The sequence below is a fragment of the Hylobates moloch genome, unplaced genomic scaffold (genome assembly GCF_009828535.3).
Source record: "Hylobates moloch isolate HMO894 unplaced genomic scaffold, HMol_V3 SCAFFOLD_2, whole genome shotgun sequence".
NCBI lineage: Eukaryota > Metazoa > Chordata > Mammalia > Primates > Hylobatidae > Hylobates > Hylobates moloch.
Window position 1 is genome coordinate 168,435,760 of NW_026652277.1, and position 23,138 is coordinate 168,458,897.

Sequence of the window (23,138 nt, forward strand, 5' to 3'; positions counted from 1 at the left end):
CCTCCACAACCCATTATTCTGTTCTAGATAAACCTAGCTGACCCCATAAATCCTAAATCCTTTCCCCACTCCCCTTTCCATTCCTTAAAAAACAGCCCTAAAAGCTGCTCCCACGCTGGCTCTCCCTAACTCATCACTCCCTTTTCATTACATACAGCTGAAGGGCAGGGCTGTGCGGTCGGAATTCTTATACAAGGACAGGGGCTGCGCCCTGTAGCCCTTTTATCCAAACAACTTGACCTTACCATTTTAGCCTAACCCTCATGTCTGCGTGCAGTGGCTACCACTGTGTTAATGCTTTTAGAGGCCCTCAAAATCACAAACTATGCTCAACTCACTCTCTACAGTTCTCGTAACTTCCAAAATCTATTTTCTTCCTCTCACCTGGCTCCTTCAGCTATACTCACTGTTTGTTGAGTCTCCCACAATTACCACTGTTCCTGCTTCAATCTGGCCTCCCACATTATTCCGGATACCACACCTGACTCCCATGACTGTATCTCTCTGATCCACCTGACATTCACCCCATTTCCCCGTATTTCCTTCTTTCCTGTTCCTCACCCTGATCACACTTGGTTTATTGATGGCAGTTCCATCAGGCTTAATCACCACACACCAGCAAAGGCAGGCTATGGTATAGTATCTTCCACATCTATCATTGAGGCTACTGCTCTGCCCCCTCCACTATCTCTCAGCAAGCCAAACTCATTGCCTTAACTTGGGCCCTCACTCTTGCAAAGGGGCTACAAATCAATATTAATACTGACTCTAAATATGCCTTTGATATCCTGCACCACCATGCTGTTATATGGGCAGAAAGAAATTTCCTCACTATGCCAGGGTCCTCCATCATTAATGCCTCTTTAAAAAAAACGCTTCTCAAAGCTGCTTTACTTCCAAAGGAAGCTGGAGTCATTCACTGCAAAGGCCATCAAAAGGCACCAGATCCCATCGCTCAGGATAATGCTTACGCTCATAAGGCAGCTAAAAAAGCAGCCATCAAAAGGCATCAGATCCCTTCGCTCAGGACAGTGCTTATGCTGATAAGGTAGCTAAAAAAGCAGCTAGCGTTCCAACTTCTATCCCTCATGGCAGTTTCTCTCCTTCTCATCTGGCCACTCCCACCTACTCCCCCACTGAAACTTCCACCTATCAATCTTTTCCCACACAAGGCAAATGGTTCTTGGACCAAGGATCTCCTTCCAGCCTCACAGGCCCATTCTATTCTGTCATCATTTCATAGTCTCTTCCATGTAGGTTACAAGCCCTAGCCCATCTCTTAAAACCTCTCATTTTCTTTCCATTGTGGAAATCTATCCTTAAGGAAATCACTTCTCAGTGTTCCATCTGCTACTCTACTACTCCTCAGGAATTTCTCAGGCCCCCTCCCTTCTCTACACATCAAGCTCAGGGATTTGCCCCTGCCCAGGACTGGCAAATTAACTTCACTCACATGCGCCGAGTCAGGAAACTAAAATATCTCTTGGCTGGGTAGACACTTTCACTGGATGGGTAGAGGCCTTTCCCACAGGGTCTGAGAAGGCCACCGCGATCATTTCTTCCCTTCTGTCAGACATAATTCTTTGGTTTGGCCTTCCCACCTCTATAGAGTCTGATAATGGACCGGCCTTTATTAGTCAAATCACTCAAGCAGTTTCTCAGGCTCTTGGTATTCAGTGGAAACTTCATACCCCTTATCATCCTCAGTCTTCAGGAAAGGTAAAACGGACTAATGGTCTTTTAAAAACACACCTCACCAAGCTCAGGCTCCAACTTTAAAAAAGGACTCTGTCAAGAATAGAGCCCAAAAACTCACCAACCAAACAAGTACTTACACTGAACCCCCCTTGGACACTCTCCAATTGGATGTCCTGGGTCCTCCCAATTCTTAGTCCTTTAATACCTATTTTTCTCCTTCTTTTATTTGGACCTTGTGTCTTCTGTTTAGTTTCTCAATTCATAGAAAACTGCACCCAGGCCATCACCAATCATTCTATATGACAAATGCTCCCTCTAACAACCTTACCACAAAATCTTCCTTCAGCTTAATCTCTCCCACTCTAGGTTCCCATGCTGCCCCTAATTCCACTCAAACCAGCCCTGAGAAACATCGCCCATCATCTCTCCATACCACCCCCCAAAATTTTCCCACCCCAACACTTTACCAATATTTCGTTTTTCATTATTTTTCTTATTAATGTAAGAAGACAGGAATGTCAGGCCTCTGAGCCCAAGCTAAGCCATCATATCCCCTGTGACCTGCACGTATACACCCAGATGGCCTGAAGTAACTGAAGAATCACAAAAGAAGTGAAAATGGCCTGTTCCTGACTTAACTGATGACATTACCTTGTGCAATTCCTTCTCCTGGCTCATCCTGGCTCAAAAGCTCACTGAGGACCTTGTGACTCCCGCCGCTGCCTGCCAGAGAACTACCCCCTTTGACTGTAATTTTCCTTTGCCTACGCAAATCCTATAAAATGGCCCCACCCCATCTCCCTTTGCTGACTCTTTTTGGATTCAGCCCGCCTTCACCCAGGTGAAATAAACAGCCTTGTTACTCACACAAAGCTTGTTTGGTGGTCTCGTCACATGGACACGAGTGAAAGTTATTTCTTCCTAATGGGGACACTTGAGAGCTGATAGGACTGCTGGAAAAGATCCCTTCGCTACCGACAAGTGGTCACCTGAACAGTGTTGCTGTAATGGGTGGGTCTTCTTCTGGCCTCCCTGAGCACCTCTCCTTCCCCACCCTGCCACAGGAGGAGCTGCCCCTGCCGCCCCACCAGGCAATGTTTTTCTCCCTTTCTCTCCTTTCTCTTTTCTATTTTCTCTGTTACTCAGGGTAACCGTCTGCTCTTTCACTGTGCCCAGAGACCACATGTTGAAAAATGTCCTTGGGAGCTTGAACTTGTAACCACACAGCAGTTCTTTGTCTTGGTTTCCACCATCCAACAGATAGGAATTTGGGGGTTCATGTCATACTTATCCCTAAAAATTATCTTGAACAGTTAAAAGCCTTGGCAAGCTCAGAATTGGCTGCTCTAAAATCCTTCTGGGAAGAACAATGGAAACTAGCCAATGCTGTAGCTCAATAGCTAAGGCTTCACCATTTTACAATGGTGGCCCAGGGTTCAATCCTGGCTTAGGGAATGAATATTTTCTGGTTTAAAATCTGTATAACCTTTACCACTGGTTAATTCTCTTCCTCTCCACAAACCATCTTGAACTTTCCTTTCTCTGAGCACAAAAATATTGGCTGTTTGGCATGGCTAGAGTCAGGTAATAAGATATTTAAAAGGATTTGAGTGCTATGGTTAAAAGTCAATTTGTTCAACCTCTAACAGCCTGGAACTCCATGGGAAAAACAGAGGAGACATCACAGACCCCCTTTTGGAAAAACCTCTGTTTTCCTCCTAAAGCCCGAGGAATTAAAGTGGATAGATCCCTCTCAAAATCTAAGGCTCTGTTTTGTTTTTCATTTCATTATCTGATGTTTTTGACTTGGAGGGTATCAGAAATTACTACACATTATGAGACAACTTTGATGTGTGACTAGGTAGGAAATATAGTTTTGGGGATAGCTAATGGCAGTTATGGGGAGATCCTCAGCTCTTTGCAAGTTTACATCAGACAAGCATGCTCTTGGCCACCTAGAAGTTATGAAAATGTCCCATTCCCCACTGAGAGATAAGATTCCTATAGGAAATGGGCTGATTTCCTCTTTTTGGGATAGAGGATATGGTATAAAAATGAGACTCTTAATTTCGGGGAATCTGTTTTTGCCTTTCAGCTGTGCCTGCTTAATAGGCCCTAGAAGCTGCATACTTTGAAGAGAAACTTAAAGTAGCAAATGAAAAATCTTACAAGTGCTGACTCCTCTTCTGTCTGTGAATTTATATGTGCTGTGTGTATGATATGAAAGAGTTTTGATTAACACATTTAAAAATAATAAGAGCTTAAGTCAAATATTCTTGGCAGAAAAGTTAAAAATGTAATGCTTTTTAGTTCATGTGACTTAAGTAATCTTTGGGAAATAAAAACAGTTGTACATGCTGGGTGTGTAAAAAAAGTGAAATGTAGTTTTGGTAAAAGATTATAAGAAGTCATAGAAATATGGCTTTTTCTGCCTAGATTAAAGGGTTAAAGGATTGTTTAAAGTTAAATAAGATAAAGCTGAAGGTTTCAACAAGTTGTGGAAGATTTGTGAAAAATTAATCATGTAAAAGAAATTCTGTGTGTGAATATATTGGCTAAAGTTAAAGGGTATCATTCAGTTTTTCCATAAATTGAACATTAGAATAAAAGCACAATAGGTTTTTCTTAGAGCACTGATCTGCTCTTTAATAAAAAGTTTGTAAAGAGTTATAAAAGGTTTATGAGAATCCTACCTTATGGTCAAACATTAAAATTGGGTAGATATGTCTATGAAGGTTTAACATTAATAGTACACTAATGTAAAAGTGAAATTTGACTTATGTAGTATAAAAGTCATACAGGAAGCATTGTCAAATATAAAATGGTGTTTGGCTGTCTTTGGGCTCTATTTATATAAATATATTAATGGTATGTGTTCCAAAATTATGTGAAACTCCTATAATTCTGATGGGACTTAGTGTACATTATCAGTAATAATTGTAATTGCTATGTTAAATTAATGTGTGCCACAGAAGTAACATATTTCTTTGTCAATTGTGTTTTTGACTGTGGCTGCCCTAAGACTTAACCATCCACAGACAATTGTTGTCTTGTGTTGATCCTCTTCAAAAGGTGGTTTTATAATCAACTATAGGACTTTAACAGGTATTCTTGAATGCAGGTTTCTGATAACTTTGGAAATTGTGAGAATAGAGGAATAGAGGAAAATACTTTCAGGACTTTCATGGAGAGGTGAAATGTTCATGTATATCAAACAAAGCAGGAGTTAACTGCATGGACTGAACTAATAAAAGACCAGAGTAATCTTTTTTAACTTTTTGCTTAAAACGTTGCTGATCCTTTGTTTTGTTTTTCAGAGTCAAGGAAACTTTTCTTTTGAGCTATTAATATTTACAGCTTGTAGAAATTAAGTCAAGTATATTCCTGTGAAAAATTTGGAGCACATTTGTTTCTCTCTACCTGATTTCTCCAGAATTTGAAAATTATCTGTGAGTACTCTTAACTTATGGCAATATAGTTATTTGCATAAGTGCAATAAGAATCTGTTTTCTTTTGCAACAGGACACAGTTGGAGAAACTGGTTATTTTTACCAAGGCTTTGGCTGGAATGTTGTGCTTTCCTTTAAGAAATCAAACTTAACTTGTAGAGCCAATAAAAGCCCCCTGGGAAAACTGACATCATACCTTGTCTACATAGTCCCTGTACAGGGCTCCTGACCTGTGGTAAGTAAAAAATGTCACTTTTTGACAGACCCAGGAGCCCAAGTTGTCTGGGGATCTCAAGAGGAGAGGAATTCACTCAACTTATTGGTATTAGAGGGTACAAACCCATGGCTGGGCTTGGCTTTGAAAAAAAAAGTCTTATCTGAGATTCCTTTTATGGAACAAAGTTTTGTCAAAGCCAATTTAAAAAGCCTATGTGAAAAATAATTATTTTTGCTGCACTTTATACAAATAATCAGGCCAAGTACAATAAAGCAAATCAGTCCTACCATGATTTGTCTTTAGTAAAAATGGGAAACTAGAGAGAAAAAAATGTGTTTCAAGAACAATGGTATACCTGTTATTATATTCTAGTCTCATCAGTTGTTTTAAGCTTTTTTTCCTGCGCTTTAGACTGACCCTGCTTATTCCAACCAATGATTCCTGCAGCTCAGAAGAAATAAGAGGGATGGGTAATATAAAAATCTGGATCAATATTCTAATTCTGGGCACATTGGAATCAGGTAGTGACCCCATATCAGCATGGTTTCAACAATCGCCAGGTTCATGGAAAGTCTTCTAATTTAGTTTGCTTGGGATAATTTTGCTTATTTTTCTTTACTGTTGTGGAATATATTGCCGTTGTACTCTTTGTATAGGAATACACAAAGGGTTGTGCAGGATAAGCTTACCAAATGTTTTCTTAAATTAAACTCTTATTAATCTTTCAGATATCACTTTTTGTCAGAACTCAGAGTTATGAATGGCCCTCACCATACTGATGCTTTCTGACTGAACTCCTCTCTACCCTGAATACAAGAGACCCTAATAGTTAATCAGAAATATCATCACCCTTAATCAGCATGAAAAATTTACAGAAGATGGATCTTCATCTCTCTGCAACCATTAAGATTAAGAGTTCTCTTACAAAAGGGAATGGGGAAATCTCAGAGGTGTTTGAACCAGAGCAACTTTATCTTGAAGAGGGGCTGGGTAAAATAAGGCTCAGAGTTAACAGGGCTGCATTCCCAGACAGTTAGGCATTCTAAGTCACAGGATGAGATAGGAAGTTGGCACAAGATACAGGTCATAAAGACCTTGCTGATCAAACAGGCTGCAATAAAGAAGCTGGCTACAACCCACCAAAACCAAGATGGTGATGAGAGTGACCTCTGGTTGTCCTCACTGCTGCACTCCCACCAGTGCCATGACAGTTTACAAATGCCATGGCAACATCAGGAAGTTACCCTATATGGTCTAAAAAGGGGAAACTGATGAATAATCTACCCTTTGTTTATCAGATAATTAAGAAATAACCATAAAAATGGGCAACAAGCAGCCCTCAGGGCTGCCCTGCCTATGGAGCAGCCATTCTTTATTCCTTTACTTTCTTAATAAACTTGCTTTCACATCAGTCTGTGAACTCGCCCTGAATTCCTTCTTGTGTGAGATCCAAGAACCCTCCCTTGGGGTCTGGATTGGGACCCCTTTCTGGTGACAGAGACAAGCTTGTTATGAGGCTGAAATGAATTAATATTGTCAAAGGCTTAGAATAGTGCCTGGCACATGGTATACACAATGGAAGTGCCTACTAAATAATTAACCTCTCAAAATCTCTCCAAGCCTCCCAAGATCCACTTGGTTATTGTATTGTAACTAATGCAAACCGGAAACACATTCAGCTGGCATCTGAATCTCTGAAGTGAGTGAATCATGATGAATACAACTGATTAATAAAATTGCCATTCATTTGGCATTTTATATTTGCAAAGACAGGCCTAGTTAACCAGAATAATCCTTATTGATTTTTCCAGTGCTCTTTCAGCCAGGATTTTCCAATGTGTTGACTTTAAGTCTTCTTTGATTATCATTTTATGTCTATTTCAAGACCACAATTAGCATACCATTATTGTGTGGAAAAGAAAGGGAAAGAAGTTAAAATGAAAAACTATTAAGTTTTCTTTCCACTAGCTACTCATACTAAAGGTTGGTGAGGGAAGAATATGAAATTACATTCAAGAATAAAATTGGAATTGTCTTTGAGTTTACTTTAAATATTGAAGTGTAGTTATAATCCTTTATCTTTCCTGCAGGAAGGTGTCAGGCAGGAGCAAGGGTCAATAAAGTACTATTTGTTAAATAGTACTTAGAGAAACATGAAGTTGTCAAAGGTGTTTGAACCAGAGTGACTCCATCTTGGATAGGGGCTGGGTAGAATGGGGCTGAGACCTACTGGGCTGCATTCCCAAGAGGTTAGGCATTCTTAGTCACAGGATGATAGGAGGTCAGCAAAAGACACAGGTCACAAAGACCTTGGTGATAAAATAGGAAGTGGTAAAGAAGCCGGCCCAAACCCACCAAAACCAAGATGGCGATGGAAGTGACCTCTGGTCATCCTCACTACTCATTATACACGAATTATAATGCATTAGCATGTTAAAAGACACTCCCACCAGCACCATGACAGTTTACAGATGCCAGATGCCATGGTAATGTCCAGAAGTCACCCTATATAGTCTGAAAAGGGGAGGAACCCTCAGTTCCAGGAACTGCCCATCCCTTTCCTAGAAAACTCATGAATAATCCACTCCTTGTTTAGCATATAATCTAGAAGTAACTATAAGTTACTCAGCTGAGCAGCCCATGCTGCTGTTCTGCCTATGGAGTAGCCATTCTTTATTGCTTTACTTTCTTAATAAACTTGCTTTCATTTTACTCTATGGATTGACCTCGAATTCTTTCTTGTGCAAGATCCAAGAACCCCCTCTTGGGGTCTGGGTCAGGACCCCTTTCCAGTAATGAAGTAACTATCTGCTATCCAGAAATGTCCTGCTGACCCATTAGTCACCCACTGTCCGCCTAAGGGTGATCTTAGGCCAAGATTGAGTGATCTCTAACTTCCTCCATGGCAGGAAGGAGGACAGAGGGTTTGATGGGTACCTCCTCACGATGAAAAGAGGGTTCTGAGGACAGGTTCCTTAGCCAGTGTTGGGCGAGAAAGAAATAGGGGTCACATATGTCTCAGGAGTGGCACCAGCTACTCTGTGGCCAAGTTATCTCAGGATAAAGGGCTTGTGCTCTGTCAGCTTTGGCCGTCTTATTGCTATTAAACTGGATCATGGAGGAATTCATTGGATCTGTTTTGCAGGTAAGTTCTATCGGTGGTTTAGAACTTTTGCTGGGCAGATCTAGAGCAGTGGAAAATTTCCCCCTCACAAATTCCGTGAGAAGAAAGGGAAGAAAAGGAATGAGCAGGGTAGCTGTGCGGGGCATTGCGCAGCCTTAGGAGTGAAGTGGTGGGAGCTTCCCCTGATAACCGAAATGAGTGACTAAGGAAAATGTTCCAATCAGTCGAGGTTTATTAAGTCAGCTTTAGGACATGTCCCTGAAAAACAATGAGCCACAGACACATCTGTGGCTGTTTTTACAAAGAGGCTTTCAGGAAGTTGGTATTTATACATTTCCTTAAAGTAGGGAGGCAGGTAGGGAGAGGGGCAGGTAGGCCATAAAGGGATGGTTCCATTCTTGTGAGACTTTAACTAGTGCCCAGTTAAGTTTACATTTTACATATGACAAGGTGAATATTTGAAGAGAAAATGGGAGTAAAAAAAGAATCAATTATGCAGGCCTCTCTGAGTAGGTGGAGGAATGACTGATCTTGTCTTTATTCTGTATAGTGGGAAATAAGCTTGCAATCAACATTATCAGTGTGGAATCAGCAGACTTTAGTTTTAGAAACTAAGCTTACATTGTAGACCTAAAACTCTTGTCTACGGGAGGCCAGCAAAGAATTTACTTATGAATGATCTGCAGGGGCGGTCCTTTGTAGATAACTGAGGCATGAGGTATAATGCTTGTAACAGCTATTCATCTGGAAGAGGGTGTTGCATGACTCAGCCTCCAGGCTTAGTCTTCCCTTTTGCATAAGGATTTTGGGGGTCCTGAGATTTTTAAATTTCCTTTCCCTTTACACCCTCATATACATCTGAGAGTGAAATCTCTTCTTCTTCTCGTCCCCTAAAGTGAGTGCTATATGCCCATGGGAAAGAGTATCACATATTCAAATTAAAAGCAGCTCAGAATAGGTGTCAAAGGAGCCTGAAATGGGTGCATTGAGGTGTTCCAGTTAACCAGAGAAGGCTCAGTGCTGGTGTGTTCCTGCTGGCAGTAGCAGAAGGGCAGTGCTGGGTGACGCTCCTGAACTCTAATCGCTCCAGGTGCATCGACACAGGTGCTCCATTATGCTGATGCATTTTCTTAATGTGGGTCTTTATTTCCTCTGGGTTTTGAAATTGCCTTTTGCAAAATTTTAACCCCCTTCTTTGAAGTAAGAAGTAAAAAGCCTTTGTGTTTTACCACCTCTGGGCATGGAGAAGTTAAGTCTTTGACAGAGACCTCAGAAAGGGTGGAAATCAGCAGAGAGAGAGTTACGGGCCTGCTGCTAGGAAACTTCCTTCCTTCTCATTCTTCTCTTCAATGTTCTGCCTCTATGGCAGGAGTCCCATACTTGAGTATTAGTAGTGACTAAAAATATTATGAATACTGAACCAGTATTATTGATTAGTATTACTACTACTACTAATATTACTAATCACTAGGCACGTCCAGGAAGAACACCAGCCACAGACACATCATTACTACTACGAGTAGAAATTAGCAGTTACTAATAGGCATGACACCTGTTTCGAATGAAGTAGAAGAGAAGTGAAGGTCCCTAGAAAAGTAAGTTTTCATTTAAAGACATCTATAAAGATTTCTTACCAAAAACCATCAGCGGGAGCTCAAGCCAGATGTCAGTGAGCCGGTAGACCAGGAATGGCGTGATGATGCCACCGATGTCACACATCGAGGAACAGATGTGGACGCCAAGATTCCTAGAATGCAGGAAACTGATTTAACTTGTTAACTTATCACAATGCTGTAGTTATCTCCCACCCACCCCTGAATAAACACTTCCTCAAATCATTAAAATGTTCAAGAGCTGTAGTGTACACTGCTCAGGTGATGGGTGCACCAAAATCTCAGAAATCACCACTGAAGAACTTATTCATATAACCATATACCACCTGTTTCCCAAAAACCTATTGAAATAAGAAAAAAAAACAAAAATAAAATGTTCAAGAGTTTAAAAAAACATTCACGTTATTCTCAATGCACAATATTATATATATATATACATAATTCCATTCATATTCTGTCATTCTTGTTTTGTATAAACTTTAAGATTTTTTTTAATGATGGGAGGAGCAATTGTTTCTTTTTACTTCCATCACCTGGCTTCCCTAAGCTGTTTCTATGGACCTGTTTGTGCCGTTCCACAACAATCTCCCCTGTAGCCATTGGGTAATCCCTGTCTTGCAATTCAATTTTCTGTTCTCACCATGGCCTCTGTATTTTACCCCAGCCTGTAAGTGTGAGAGGTGAACTGCTGGGCCTGGCTGGACCTTTACGTGTTCTCACCTTCCCTTACACTGTGTTTTGAAGGTAAAACATCCTTTGTCTGCACTTGTGGTGGTTCCAGCCAATGAACAAATGTCTCACCCACCCTCTTCATTCTAAGGAAAATGCACTCACCTAATGAATGTGGGGTACAGCTCAGCATTGACCAGGCAGACCATCTCATAGGCCATTGTGATCCCCATTCTTCCCAAGCATGAGATAATAATTTTTAGCCATTGTAGATCTAAGAGGGAAAAGCACAGTACTTATCCACACGCAGGTGATTCCTCATCTTCAGACAGTGCTCCAGAGTGGGACTGGAAGGAGAAATTCCCCATCCCAGAATGGGACAAGAAAGAAAAATGACTTCTTCTATAGGCTCATGTTAATGTCAGAAGATTCTCACGTTTGTTCATCTTAACCTCAGACACAATGCTAATTCTCTCTTTTTTAAAAAAGACATTTTTTTTAAGAGCAGTTTTAGGTTCATAGAAAAATGGAGAGGAAGGTACAGAGATTTTCCACATAACCTCTGCCCCCACACATGCATTCCCCCCACCACCGCCCATCATCGACATTCTCCACAGAGTGGTATGTTTGTTACTTGATGAACCTTCAGTGGCAACGATAATCACCCCAAATCCATAGTTGGCATTAGGGTTCACTCTTGGTGGTATACCTCCTGGGGGTTTGGACAAATGCATAATGACCTGTATCCACTATTTTAGTGTCATATGGAATAATTTCACCGCCCTAAAAATCCTCTGTGTTCTCTTAACTTTAGACCTCAGTTGTTAATGACAATGGAGTTATACCAGTTTCTAAAGCTGGGCCAACTTTAGTCTATAGAAGTCAAAGAAAGAGCAAAATATGGGCACATTTAAACAACTGCTAATCACAAAAGGATTCAAACGAAGCTCCATATTGCTAAAAGGATTCTCTTATACAGGTATTTGTTCCCTTTCGTTGAGAAAGCATTTTAAAAGGAAAAAAAGGAACTGAATAGTTGTTTATGGATGGCATTTACTTACATTTTTCTCATTTATTCTGCAGGTTGATGCAGGGAGGTCAAGAGAGTCCCCTAATTAACACCCAGGAAGGGCTGGAGTGAGACCTTGACCTGGGCCTGCTTTACCCCAAGGCCCATGCTCTCTGCTCCAGGTCATCTTGATGGCCTGTAGCATGGGGCTCTAAAGTCTCTCTTGTTACATCACATCAAGGAACAATTGGGTGCAATTTTTCCTAACGGGAGGCTGGCCATATGAATTTGCTCAGAAGGGTCCCAGATACTGCCCTCCAATTTGTTTTTCCAAATTGATTTGGATGACAAATTACATGGTTTTCCTATCAGTGGGCCATGACACTCCCTTTCTCCAGGGTCTTGGAGATAAGACTCCAAATTTGCCTGAAACTTACCACCAGGGATAAAAACTGAGGCCAGACAGGCTGCCCCTGCAACCATATTTGATGCAGCCCAAGGGTAACGGCGGCCGATGCGGTCGATGGTGAGGATGATCATGAAGGCAGCTGGGAATTCAACCAGGGCAGAGTAGAAGAAATCCAGGTAGATATTGTCCCCTGCAAGGCCCATGTGCATGATGAGGCCCTGGTAGAGCACAGAGCCCGTGAACCTGAGCAAAGAGGAGAGTTCAGGTCAAGTCAAGCACCAAACGCAGGGCACCAAAAAAGAGAGGCTTCTGGAAAAATAATGTGGATTGTAGGTCACCTTTCCCTGTGATCATCTCCTTGCTAGTCCCCCATCCCACTGCTTTTATAATCTCTGATCCACTTCAGTGGCTGGCTATGGCTGGGTAGTTTCCAAGAACCAGGACAAGGGAAGAAATTGGAATAGTTCAAAATAATTAGAAATTGCAATAATGCTTCCTGGACAAATTGAAAGCCAAGAAGAATGTCTTAATGGAATGATTTATTTCATTTTTTATTTTATTTATTTTTTGAGACAGAGTCACTCTGTTGCCCAGGCTGGAATGCAGTGGTGCGATCTCGGCTCACCGCAAACTCTGCCTTTCAGATTCAAGTTATTCCCCTGCCTCAGCCTCCCAAGTAGTTGGGATTACAGACGTGCACCACCTGCTAATTTTTGTACTTTTAGTAGACATGGGGTTTCACCATGTTAGCCCGGCTGGTCTTGAACTCCTGGCTTCATGTGATCTGCCTGCCTCGGCCTCCAAAAAATGCTGGGATTACAGGTGTGAGCCACTGTGCCTGGCCAATGGAATGATTTATTTATTAATACTATATCAAGTTATTAGTGGTTGTGAATTATTTCTCTCTTTGGGATTGAAAGAACTGACTACTTAATTCAAATTTTAGGGAACCAGAAGACCAAGTGAGTACAGCCTCCCTTCTTTTTTTTTTTTTTGAGATGGAGTCTCGCTCTGTTGCTCAGGCTGGAGTGCAGAGGCGCGATCTTGGCTCACTGCAAATTCTGCCTCCTAGGTTCACGCCATTCTCCTGCCTCAGCCTCCTGAGCAGCTGGGACTACAGGCGCCTGCCACCACACCCGGCTATTTTTTTGTATTTTTAGTAGAGACAGGGTTTCACCGTGTTATCCAGGATGGTCTCGATCTCCTGACCTCATGATCCACCCGCCTCGGCCTCCCAAAGTGCTGGGATTACAGGCGTGAGCCACTGCACCCGGCCCTTAGCCTCCCTTCTTGATGACTTCTCTTCTGGCCTGTTACGAACAACATTTGGACAATGCTTCTAGTTTATTAGCTAAACATGGTCATTATATGTAATGGAAAATATGAGGATAATCAACAAAAGTCACGATTACTCAGAAAAGGAAAGAAGGATAATGAGGCCAATTTTCAAAGCTGCCTCTCCTGTGCACTATTGTAAAGGTTGCTAAATTAATTCCTGATGAGCTTTGCTTTTGTCAGTGATTGTAAATCTCCATTTGCCTGGGTGGAGATCCAATGTGCCCTGAAAAGATGCATTCCCCACTACAGAAAGCATGGCTTGAAGCTCTGAGAGCAGCCTGTAGATAGCAAATACAATAAAGATCAAGTCACTGGGCTGTGAAGCCACTTGAATTATTCTTGTTCAGAAATTTTTTTTTTCTCCAGGTAGAAAAGAAAAAAGGAAAGAAAAGGCAGTCCCCCCACAACCCTGTTTTTTTTTGTTGTTGTTGTTTTGGATTTTTGCCAGCTCTGTACTACAATAGAGATCTAATTCATCATCAATTAAGTTATACCAATAGTTCTCTATTTGGGCTATGCATTAGAATCACCTGGAGTATTAAAAAACAATTGGTTTCCAAGCCCTACCTTAGAACAATTAAATCAGTATTTCTGGGGGTTTCAGCTTTGGTATTTTGTAAGCTCCCAGGTGATTCCAATGTGAAACCGAGGTTGCCATTGCCTTGATCTGTGCTTAGGGACTACACCGATCTTAATATTTGCCCAAGAAAAACACGATCAGGAAAACCTACCAGACAACCCACATTGCTGCCCACCGTCAGCACTAATACTGGGATGAGGTCATGTTTTCTTCCCTTCCTTACTATGGATGACTATGATTAAAAGAATTTGGAGGCATTTCAAAGTGAAAAATATTCCTTACCAGTTGTACATCAATATCACAGTATGTTTCCTTATCTGAGGAGTTCTGACCAAGTCAAGAAATGAAGGGCTCAATTTCTTGCCAGTTTCCTCTTCAAGTCTCAGGCGCTAAGAAAAGGAATAGAAAGGACAGCTTTGTATATTTAATGCTAGTGTCCCTGGGTCACACAGGGAATAACAATAATTCCTTACCCATCCTGAGCACCCATCTCATGCCCAGCACTAGAGCAAGCACTTTCCATACTGTGTCTCATTTCATCTATTTTTTTTTTTTTTGAGACGGAATCTTTCTCTGTCACCCAGGCTTGAGTGTAGTGGCGCAATCTCGGCTCACTGCAACCTCCACCTCCTGGATTCAAGCAGTCCTCTGCCTCAGCCTCCCGAGTAGCTGGGATTACAGGCATGCACCACAATGCCCAGCTTTTTTTTTTTTTTTTTCCCCGAGACAGAGTCTTGCTCTATTGCCCAGGCTGGAGTGCAGTGGTGCGATCTCGGCTCGCTGCAACCTCTGCCTCCTGGGTTCAAACTATTTTTCTGCCTCAGCCTCCTGAGTAGCTGAGATTACAGGCACCTGCCACCACGCCCAGCTAATTTTTGTATTTTTAGTAGAGACGGGGTTTCACCATGTTGGCCAGGCTGGTCTCGAACTCCTGACCTAGTGATCCACCCACCTTGGCCCCTTAAAGTGCTGGGATTACAGGCATGAGCCACTGAGCCCAACCAATTTTTGTATTTTTAGTAGAGATGGGGTTTTGCCATGTTGGCCAGGCTGGTCTCGAGCTCCCAACCTCAGGTGATCTACCTGCCTCCACCTCCCAAAGTGATGGCATCACAGGCATGAGCCACCACACCTGGCCTATTTTCGAATAAGCTTAATTTTCTCTTTTCTACCCCCTGTGGAGTGAAAAGGTTTGAGGTCAACGTGGTGAGATCTACTAAAGGCAAACAGTAAACACAGGTAACGAACACCTCTGTAACTGGATTCTGTTTAAGAAGGCAGGGTATTGCTTAAAAGCTTTTCAGCCTGGTGCAGTGGCTCATGCCTGTAATCCCAGCACTTTGGGAGGCCGAGGTTGGTGGATCACCTGAGGTCAGGAGTTCGAGACCAGCCTAGCCAACATGGCGAAACTCTGTCTCTACTAAAAATACAAAAATTAGCTTGGCGTGATGGCGCTCATCTGTAATTCTGGCTACTAGGGAGGGTGAGGCAGGAGAATCGCTTGAACCTGGGAAGTGGAGGTTGCAGTGAGCCAAGATCGCACCACTGCACTCCAACCTGGGCGACAAAGCAAGACTCCATCTCAAAAAAAAAAAAAAAAAAAAAAGAAACTTTTTGGACAATTTCTATCCAAAGTGTTTACAATTCTAAGAAATCATGTGTGTTTAAAGAACTGCTTTACTGATCTAAGAATCTGACCTGAGGATGGTGAATATGCAGATGATGAGGGTGCTGGGCACCTGGGCATAGGAGACATAGGAGAAGGCTTAAGTTGCACAAGACAGAAGCTCCTCACCTGACCATTAAATGATTTCTGGTTCTCTTTTAGTTTGATGGTTTCCACCTGTTTGAAATATTCTCCCACGGAACCACAAATCTTAGTACATAAAATTATCTGTTGCATTCGGCTACAGGTAAGCCAAAATGCAAGGGGGTGGGTGTTTCCATGGTTCCCCGCTGAGATCACTGGCATGCAGGAATCTTACCAGAGCCTCCCTTTTCTCTGTCCCCTGATTTGATGCTTAAGGCCCTGGCTCACCTGAAGGGAGGCAGGTAGAGATTTTCCATTTTTCTTTGCGATGTGCTTAATGATTCTCATGGCTTCAGCATTCTTATTCTGGGAGATCAGCCACCTGGGAGACTCAGGTATGCACCTAGGGTACAAGGTGAGTGGAAGGCAAATCTTACTGAATCCTCCTTACCCCATCCCCCATTTTTTTATAATCAGATTTCTCTGAGGATGTTAATACAGTTGGATCTCCAAAGAAAATAACCCTCGTGTAGGGGGATATGTGGTTCTTTCCTCCCTCAAATGCTAAATCCCTCCTCAGGGATTTCTAAGCAGAAACACAGGAAGCAAACTGCAAACAGGGTGCGGCTGAACATCCAGCTCCTGCTGCAAGGAGGAGAGGCAGGTCCCTCAGGGTGGCCCTGGGCTTTGCAAAGTCCTGAGAACTGGCAGAGGGGTCAAGGACTGGACGCTGGAGTATAAACCACTGTGGGGGTGGGGAGCAAGTATGTATATGTGTTATGCTCAATTTCCCAAAGGAATGAGATAAGCATTTGAGGTCAGAGGGTGAGGTAACTGAAAAGCCAGACTTCATAGTTTGAGCTTGATGTGGCAGGGCTCGGGGAGCTCTTGCAAGTTTTTGAGCAAGACTAGAACTATTGACTCTGTGTCCGGAGGGAACTCTGAGCAGCGGGGTTCAGGGTGAATGAGTTCAGGGTGGAGGTTCAGCGGGAGGAGAAACTGGAGAAAGGAGGTGATAGGGCTGCTGCTGTGGCAGTTATGGTATAAATGTAGGAAGGCCCCAGTTGGGATCATCACTCTGGGAGAGAAGTTGCTCTGAGAGGCAGGGCTTAAAAGGAATTTGGAATGGATGCTTTTGTGGAAGTGTAATGGAGAGAGCAGGAAGGGTCACTCTCAGGGCATAATGGACTGAATGTTTCTGTCCCCGCTGAAGCACATGCACTGATGCCCTCACCCCCAGTGTGCAATTTGGAGTTGGGGCCTGTGGGAGGTAATTAAGTTTAGCTGAGGTCTGGAGAGTGGGGCCCCCAGATGTCCTTATAAGAAGAGGAAGAGAGACTAGAGTGTTATTTTTTCTTCACCATGTGAGGGCCCACAAGTGGGATGTCTGCAAGCCAAGAAGTGGGCTCCCATCAGGAACAAATCTGCCAGCACCTGGATCTTAGACTTCCCAGCCTCCAGAACTATGGGAAATATGTTTTTAAGTACCCGGTCCATGGTATTTTGTCACTGCAGTCTGAGCTGGTAAAACACAGAGTTTTATTGGCTTTTGGATAAGAAACAGGCTTCCGGGAAAGAGTTGAGATGTTTAATTCTTAGGCAAGACAGCCATGGGAAGAACAAGTGGGTAAATCCAGGAGAAACTAAATAAATGGGTTGTGGCATGGGAGAGAGATTTGGTCTGATAATCCAGTATCCCCTTTGCTTTATTTCAGATAATCTCACATTAGGGGTTTCTAATAGTTTCTGGTATTTCCCATGTGTTTCTCTTGGGCAGGGATGACAAATATATTTTACTTGCCTTGGTAACTCTGATTGATTGGTATGGTCTGTCTGGAGTGTCGTGTTGGCCTTCTCTGTGATGAAGAACACTGTGATTCACTGGGGATGTCTGCCTTGGGCATGAGTATTGGGAAATGGTGACACAAGTGCCATACTCTGCTTTCTCCACCCTAAAGTTTCCTCTGATTGGGGAGAGAATAGTAATAATGATATTTTCAGTCTCTTCACAGGGCCTACCGCCCAAATTGTACCACAGCTGCTAGAAGCTAATTTAAACACCAAATAAATAATGTGGAAATGTAAGATCCAGGTCATAAAAACTTTAAGCCCAAAGAGAAAGGACATTTGATTTACAGAGGGAGAAGTGAAGCTTTTGGTTTTTATTCCTGAAACATGGAATTGGGCTCTTTGTGAAATGGGTCTGGAGAGTGAAAGCAATCTCAGAACCAGAAAGATAGTGTGCATTAAGGAAGGTAGACCTTTTAGCAAAATAAAATACTTTGATTTATTTCCTTTTTATTCCAAATGGACTTACCAGTAATAGAGCAAGAAGAGGAAGTTGGGCAGAGTAACTGTGAACTGCAACCACCTCCAGTGAGGAAGTGCGTAAGCCACCCCAGCTAGCACCAGCAGCCCAACTGTATAGGCAATTTGGTAACAAATCCCCACTGTTCTCCGATAGCTCCGCCCAACAAATTCTGTAACTGCAGAGAGAATTCAAATGGTTAATGCAATTCAATACAATAATGAGGTGGCTGTCCAGCTATCAGGAAACTAGAACGCCAACCTCAAAAATATAGACAGATTCTAGAATATTCTATACAACTCAATATTTTTAAGTGTTTTTTTGGTTTTTATTTTGTTATAACTATTGCTGTTTTACTAATTAATAAATCTTATAGTCCCATTGTAGATGGGATGAAAGGCCTGCCAACATAAGCAAACACATTTGATTTATAGTTTTCATGATGCAATCGTATTTCAGATACATGCAAGATTTTGACCTAGAGTAGTAACTCAAGACCTGAACAAATGAATCAAACATTAAATTTAGACCATAGATGATTTTTATGTAAATGAACACCTGAGTATAACTTGTTCTCTTACATGGGTTTAACATTTATCTCGCAAGTCCTATTTGTTTACTTGTATAAATGGCTTGGTAACTTAGCAGAGGGCTGGAATCAGCTAGTGCTGGCTGGCAGGAACTGGTTTTACATGCTGGAGAAATTTACAAGCTGGTGGTTCAACCCATTGGTATCAGCCATAGTGAGAATATTGCTATAAAGATGCTATGCTGTTAGAAGTCAAATATTCTCTTACAGTATACGGAACTTAACTATAACTCTGGCTACTAAGGAATAGGATGTAAGTTATATTCCTGGTCCTAAAAATGGCTGGCTGAGTAACCTGGGTTGACTACAGTACTTGTGTTTTCAGTTTCCTTGTGTGCAAGTTGAGGATAATTGTAGGTTACTAGAATAGATTTTTGCAAAGTACTAAAGTCCTTTATAAATCTACTATATCTCTCATCATTGAATCTTCTTTATGAATAGGTCTGGTAGGATGGATTTTCTTTCCACACAATACTCCAGGGTACAGAAAACAAAAATTCCAAAAAAGTTATATAAGAATCTGGGTGGCATTATGTTTACCCTTGTTTCTGCCTTCATTTTTTTAGTTTATAAGGAGGAATGCTGAATGAGTTGGTATGCTTTTAGAAATTCTTTTGATACAGAAATAAAAAAATCTCTCAATATTGTCTTGAAGCTGTGTCTCTTTTTCTGCATGCCACCCCCCCCACCTGACTCTATCTTGGCAGCGAGGTTGCTTTTTCTCACAGCTGCAAGCACAAATGTTCTTACTCAGGATGTAGCCTATTAACCAGCTTGCTTTGCTGACCAGTCCTTGGATTAAGCGAAAAATTAACATCCATGTATAGGTTGGGGAAACGGCCATGAGAACTCCAGCTGCAGCATTTATGAGGACTGTAGTTAGGAGGCAGAGCTTACGGCCAAACCTGCAGGAAGAAAAACAAAGAGAGGGAATGGAATTAATTTTGATTTGTGAAGATTGTAGAAAATGCATGGAAGTTATGGAAATCTAAACAAAGTTAGAGGTTAACTTTAAATTTTGTAAATCCAGGAGGCACAGACTGATAGCCACAAACGGAATCTGTGACTCCAGGTCCAGGTAGCACTTTTCATCAGCACACTATGTGTAAGTTTTCAGCATGATAAGCCCCATTCACTCCAGGGTTCAAGTACTTTCTCAGTCCCACACTATGGCAGGTATTCAGGGAAAGAGTAATTCATCCCCAGGCCATCCCGTGCTGAATACCCTATGGTCCTATCTGGGTCTTACATCACCATGTGAGCTGCGGCCTTTGCACTAACAGTTTCAACCAATTATCCACCCAAGAATGTTTTCACTTTGAAAACAAAATTCAATGTTCAGTATATACCCCCTTTCTTTTTCAACAGTGGTTTTAGGCTTTGTGAAAATTGTCTTTGGTGCCACACGTTACTATCCTATGGGGGCCTGTGTTTGGAGCACCCTGGGAAGACAGCTTCTACACATCAGATTTGGGAGACTTAGGTTTATTCAGTTTAGGGATTTGGAAAGTTGTCCCAGTACACAGAATAGAGGAAAACAATTGGCAACCTGGGTTTAATCATGACCTTCCTACTTACTATGATGTTGGGCAACCTATTCAACCATATTCAATGTCTTCATCTGGAAAAGACCCATCTGACCCAGCTGAAAAGAGGATTAAGTGAGATATTACAGGTAAGGAGCTTGGCACATAGCCTGCCTTGGACCCTTTCCTTCCTTTTTTCCTTCTGTTTGCAAACCTGGCTCAGCTCAGAGAGTTGACCTCAGGCCCAATACTGTTATTTTCACCACATCCTGGTTTTCTTGTAAAAGACATCCTAATCCACTTAGTGGATATTTAAAAAAATTCTTCATAGAAAACGATGTTTATTTAATCTTCGTTTTTCCACTTCAATTGGAAGGATGGCTTTTTGTTATCAGGATTGCTCCTTTTAATGGTGGGTAAACATTGTTTAATTGATGATTTATTATTATGCAATTATATTCTTGTGAAGGTGTCAAATAATCCACATTATTAATAATTATTTTGGAGTAGTAACATTTTAAATATGAAATTTAAAGGTTAAGCAGTCACATTGGTAATTAGTATTAACTAGTAAATTTCTTAAGTCTTAAAACTCTGTTTTGACCATATAATTTCATTTTTTAAAAGTTTTTACCTTTAGTTCTGGGGTACATGTGCAGGATGTGCAGGTTTGTCACATAGGTAAATGTGTGCCATGGTGGTTTGCTGTACCTATCAACCCATCACCTAGGTGACTAAGTAATTTCTTAATTCTCAGTCAATGGCTCCCCACTGTAAATATACAACCTCTTGGCCTCTAATTCAAAGCCTTCCAAAGTCATAGCTCAACTTAATTTTTTAGCATTTCTTCCCACATTTTCCTACCCAAACCCCTTCCTTTACCCTCAAAGAGTACATAATCTATAAACATTGACTCAAATGGTGCTTCTTCAACTTCCAAAACTGCTTCAGGCACACAATAGAACACCACAGTAGTGCCCCATGTAGATGGACAAAATCTTTTGGGTGATGAGAGGGAATATTCATCATTTGAAACTCAGAGCAAGAAAATCAAATCCATGATGTGGAAAAGCTTCACTGGAGACATGTTCCACATAGGGAAGCAATGCTACTTAAAACAATAATAAGGCATGGCTAGAATAAATTTGGGGAATCTGGGATAGAGGTCTGAGACTCCTCCTACCCCTCAGCAGGGCTATTTAAATGGTTAAATGAAAAACAGAAGAAACAGGAGAGGAGGGTGGACTCCCCATACTGCTGGCTTGGTAAGTCTTTTAGCTCCTTGTGACTCAGAATGTGGCTGAGGACTATTAGCATGGGCTTGGAACAGCATCACCTGGGAGCTGGTTAGAAATACAGAATTTCAGGCCCACCCAGATCTGCTGGATCAGAATCTGAATTTTAGCAAGATCCCCGGGAGATTTATATGCAACTTAGCATTTGGGAAGCAGTGCTTTAATTTCATGGAGCTTCAGTTTCTTCATCCACTGTAAATTATGGATAATGAAATCTACTTTAAAAGGCTCTTGTGATCCTAAATGAAATATAACAAATGAGGATGCCCAGTAAAGTGACGAGCACACAGTAATCAGTGGTGAACGTGTTTTGGAAGATCCCATATAGTTGGGTAAGTTTGACTGCAACCCACTGGGACTTTAGTTCGGCTTTTGATGCAGGACAGGCAAGCACCAAAATTGGGGCTTAGCCCAGGAGGGTTCTTGGCTTTGCCCAGGAAAGAATTCAAGGGCAAGCTGGTGTTGTTAAATAGCCATTTTTATTGAAGCTGCAATGTATAGCAGCAGCACCTCTGCTCCTTGTGGAGGAGGGATATTCCATGGGCAGTGTGCCTGGAATAGCAGCTCAGAGGATGCTGTTCTGTACTCATATTTATTTTTAATTATATGCAAATTAATTTAAATTATAAATTTGATTGTATACAACCCACTTTTAATTATATGCAAATTGAGGGGTGGCTTATGCAGAAATTTCTAGGAAAAGGGTGGTAATTTCTGGGTTGTAGAGTCATTGCCATTAAAAGGGCGTAGTGATTGCCATGTTGCCATGGCAATAGTAAACTAACATGGTGCACTGGTGGGCATGTCTTATGGAAAGCTGCTCCTGCCTGGGACCTGTTTTAGCTAGTCCTCAATTTGGTCTGGTGTCCAAGCCCTGCCTCCAGAGTCAAGTCCCTCCTCCTAGCTCACTTTGATCTAGTTCCATTGCAACATATAAAAGTAGGGTGATGGCTCTTTAAGAGCTAATGATCAGACTTACAGAAAATTTGCAAGCTAATTGTTAGCATAACCATTATTAAAAATTAAATTATATACATTTACAACTAAATTATATTGAAAACAAGTGTAATATGCAAAACATCACTTTCCAATGATTTTACTATATTTGGCCATCTGTGCTTGTGAGGTTATTTACATCTACTGTATCTGCATGGTGGAAATGCTGTGTAATGGTGCACATTTCTAGCCAACTCTGTGCTCTGTGATGTCATTTTTGTAGGCTGAAGTGGACCACAGTGGGTATATTTACACCAGAGAAATCAATAAGCACTACAAACTAGGGCTTTCCCTCCCAGAGAACTAGTTGTTAAGCATTTATAAGCATGACACACTAAATATAGCACTTATGGCCAGGTGCAGTGGCTCATGCCTGTAATCCCAGCACTTTGGGAGGTCAAGGAGGGCAGATCACCTAAGATCAGGAGTTCGAGATCAACCCGGCCAACATGGCGAAACCCTGTCTCTACTAAAAATATAAAAATTAGCTGGGCATGGTGGCGGGTGCCTGTAGTCCCAGCTACTCAGAAGGCTGAGGCAGGAGAATCGCTTGAACCCAGGAGGCAGA

At 41.8% G+C, this 23,138-nt stretch overlaps 1 protein-coding gene across 1 annotated transcript in view; it reads right to left on the reverse strand.

Moving 5' to 3' along the window:
- SLC22A2 (solute carrier family 22 member 2) overlaps positions 1–23,138 on the reverse strand; it is a 46,006-nt gene that overhangs the window by 18,317 nt on the left and 4,551 nt on the right. Inside the window, exons 3-9 of the mRNA XM_032161926.2 lie at positions 19,504–19,658; positions 18,174–18,342; positions 16,145–16,259; positions 14,389–14,495; positions 12,217–12,431; positions 10,936–11,044; positions 10,123–10,235 (exon numbers count right to left, since the gene is read on the reverse strand). Coding sequence (XP_032017817.1) covers positions 10,123–10,235; positions 10,936–11,044; positions 12,217–12,431; positions 14,389–14,495; positions 16,145–16,259; positions 18,174–18,342; positions 19,504–19,658 — 983 coding nt within the window. The remainder of the gene's footprint in view (positions 1–10,122; positions 10,236–10,935; positions 11,045–12,216; positions 12,432–14,388; positions 14,496–16,144; positions 16,260–18,173; positions 18,343–19,503; positions 19,659–23,138) is intronic.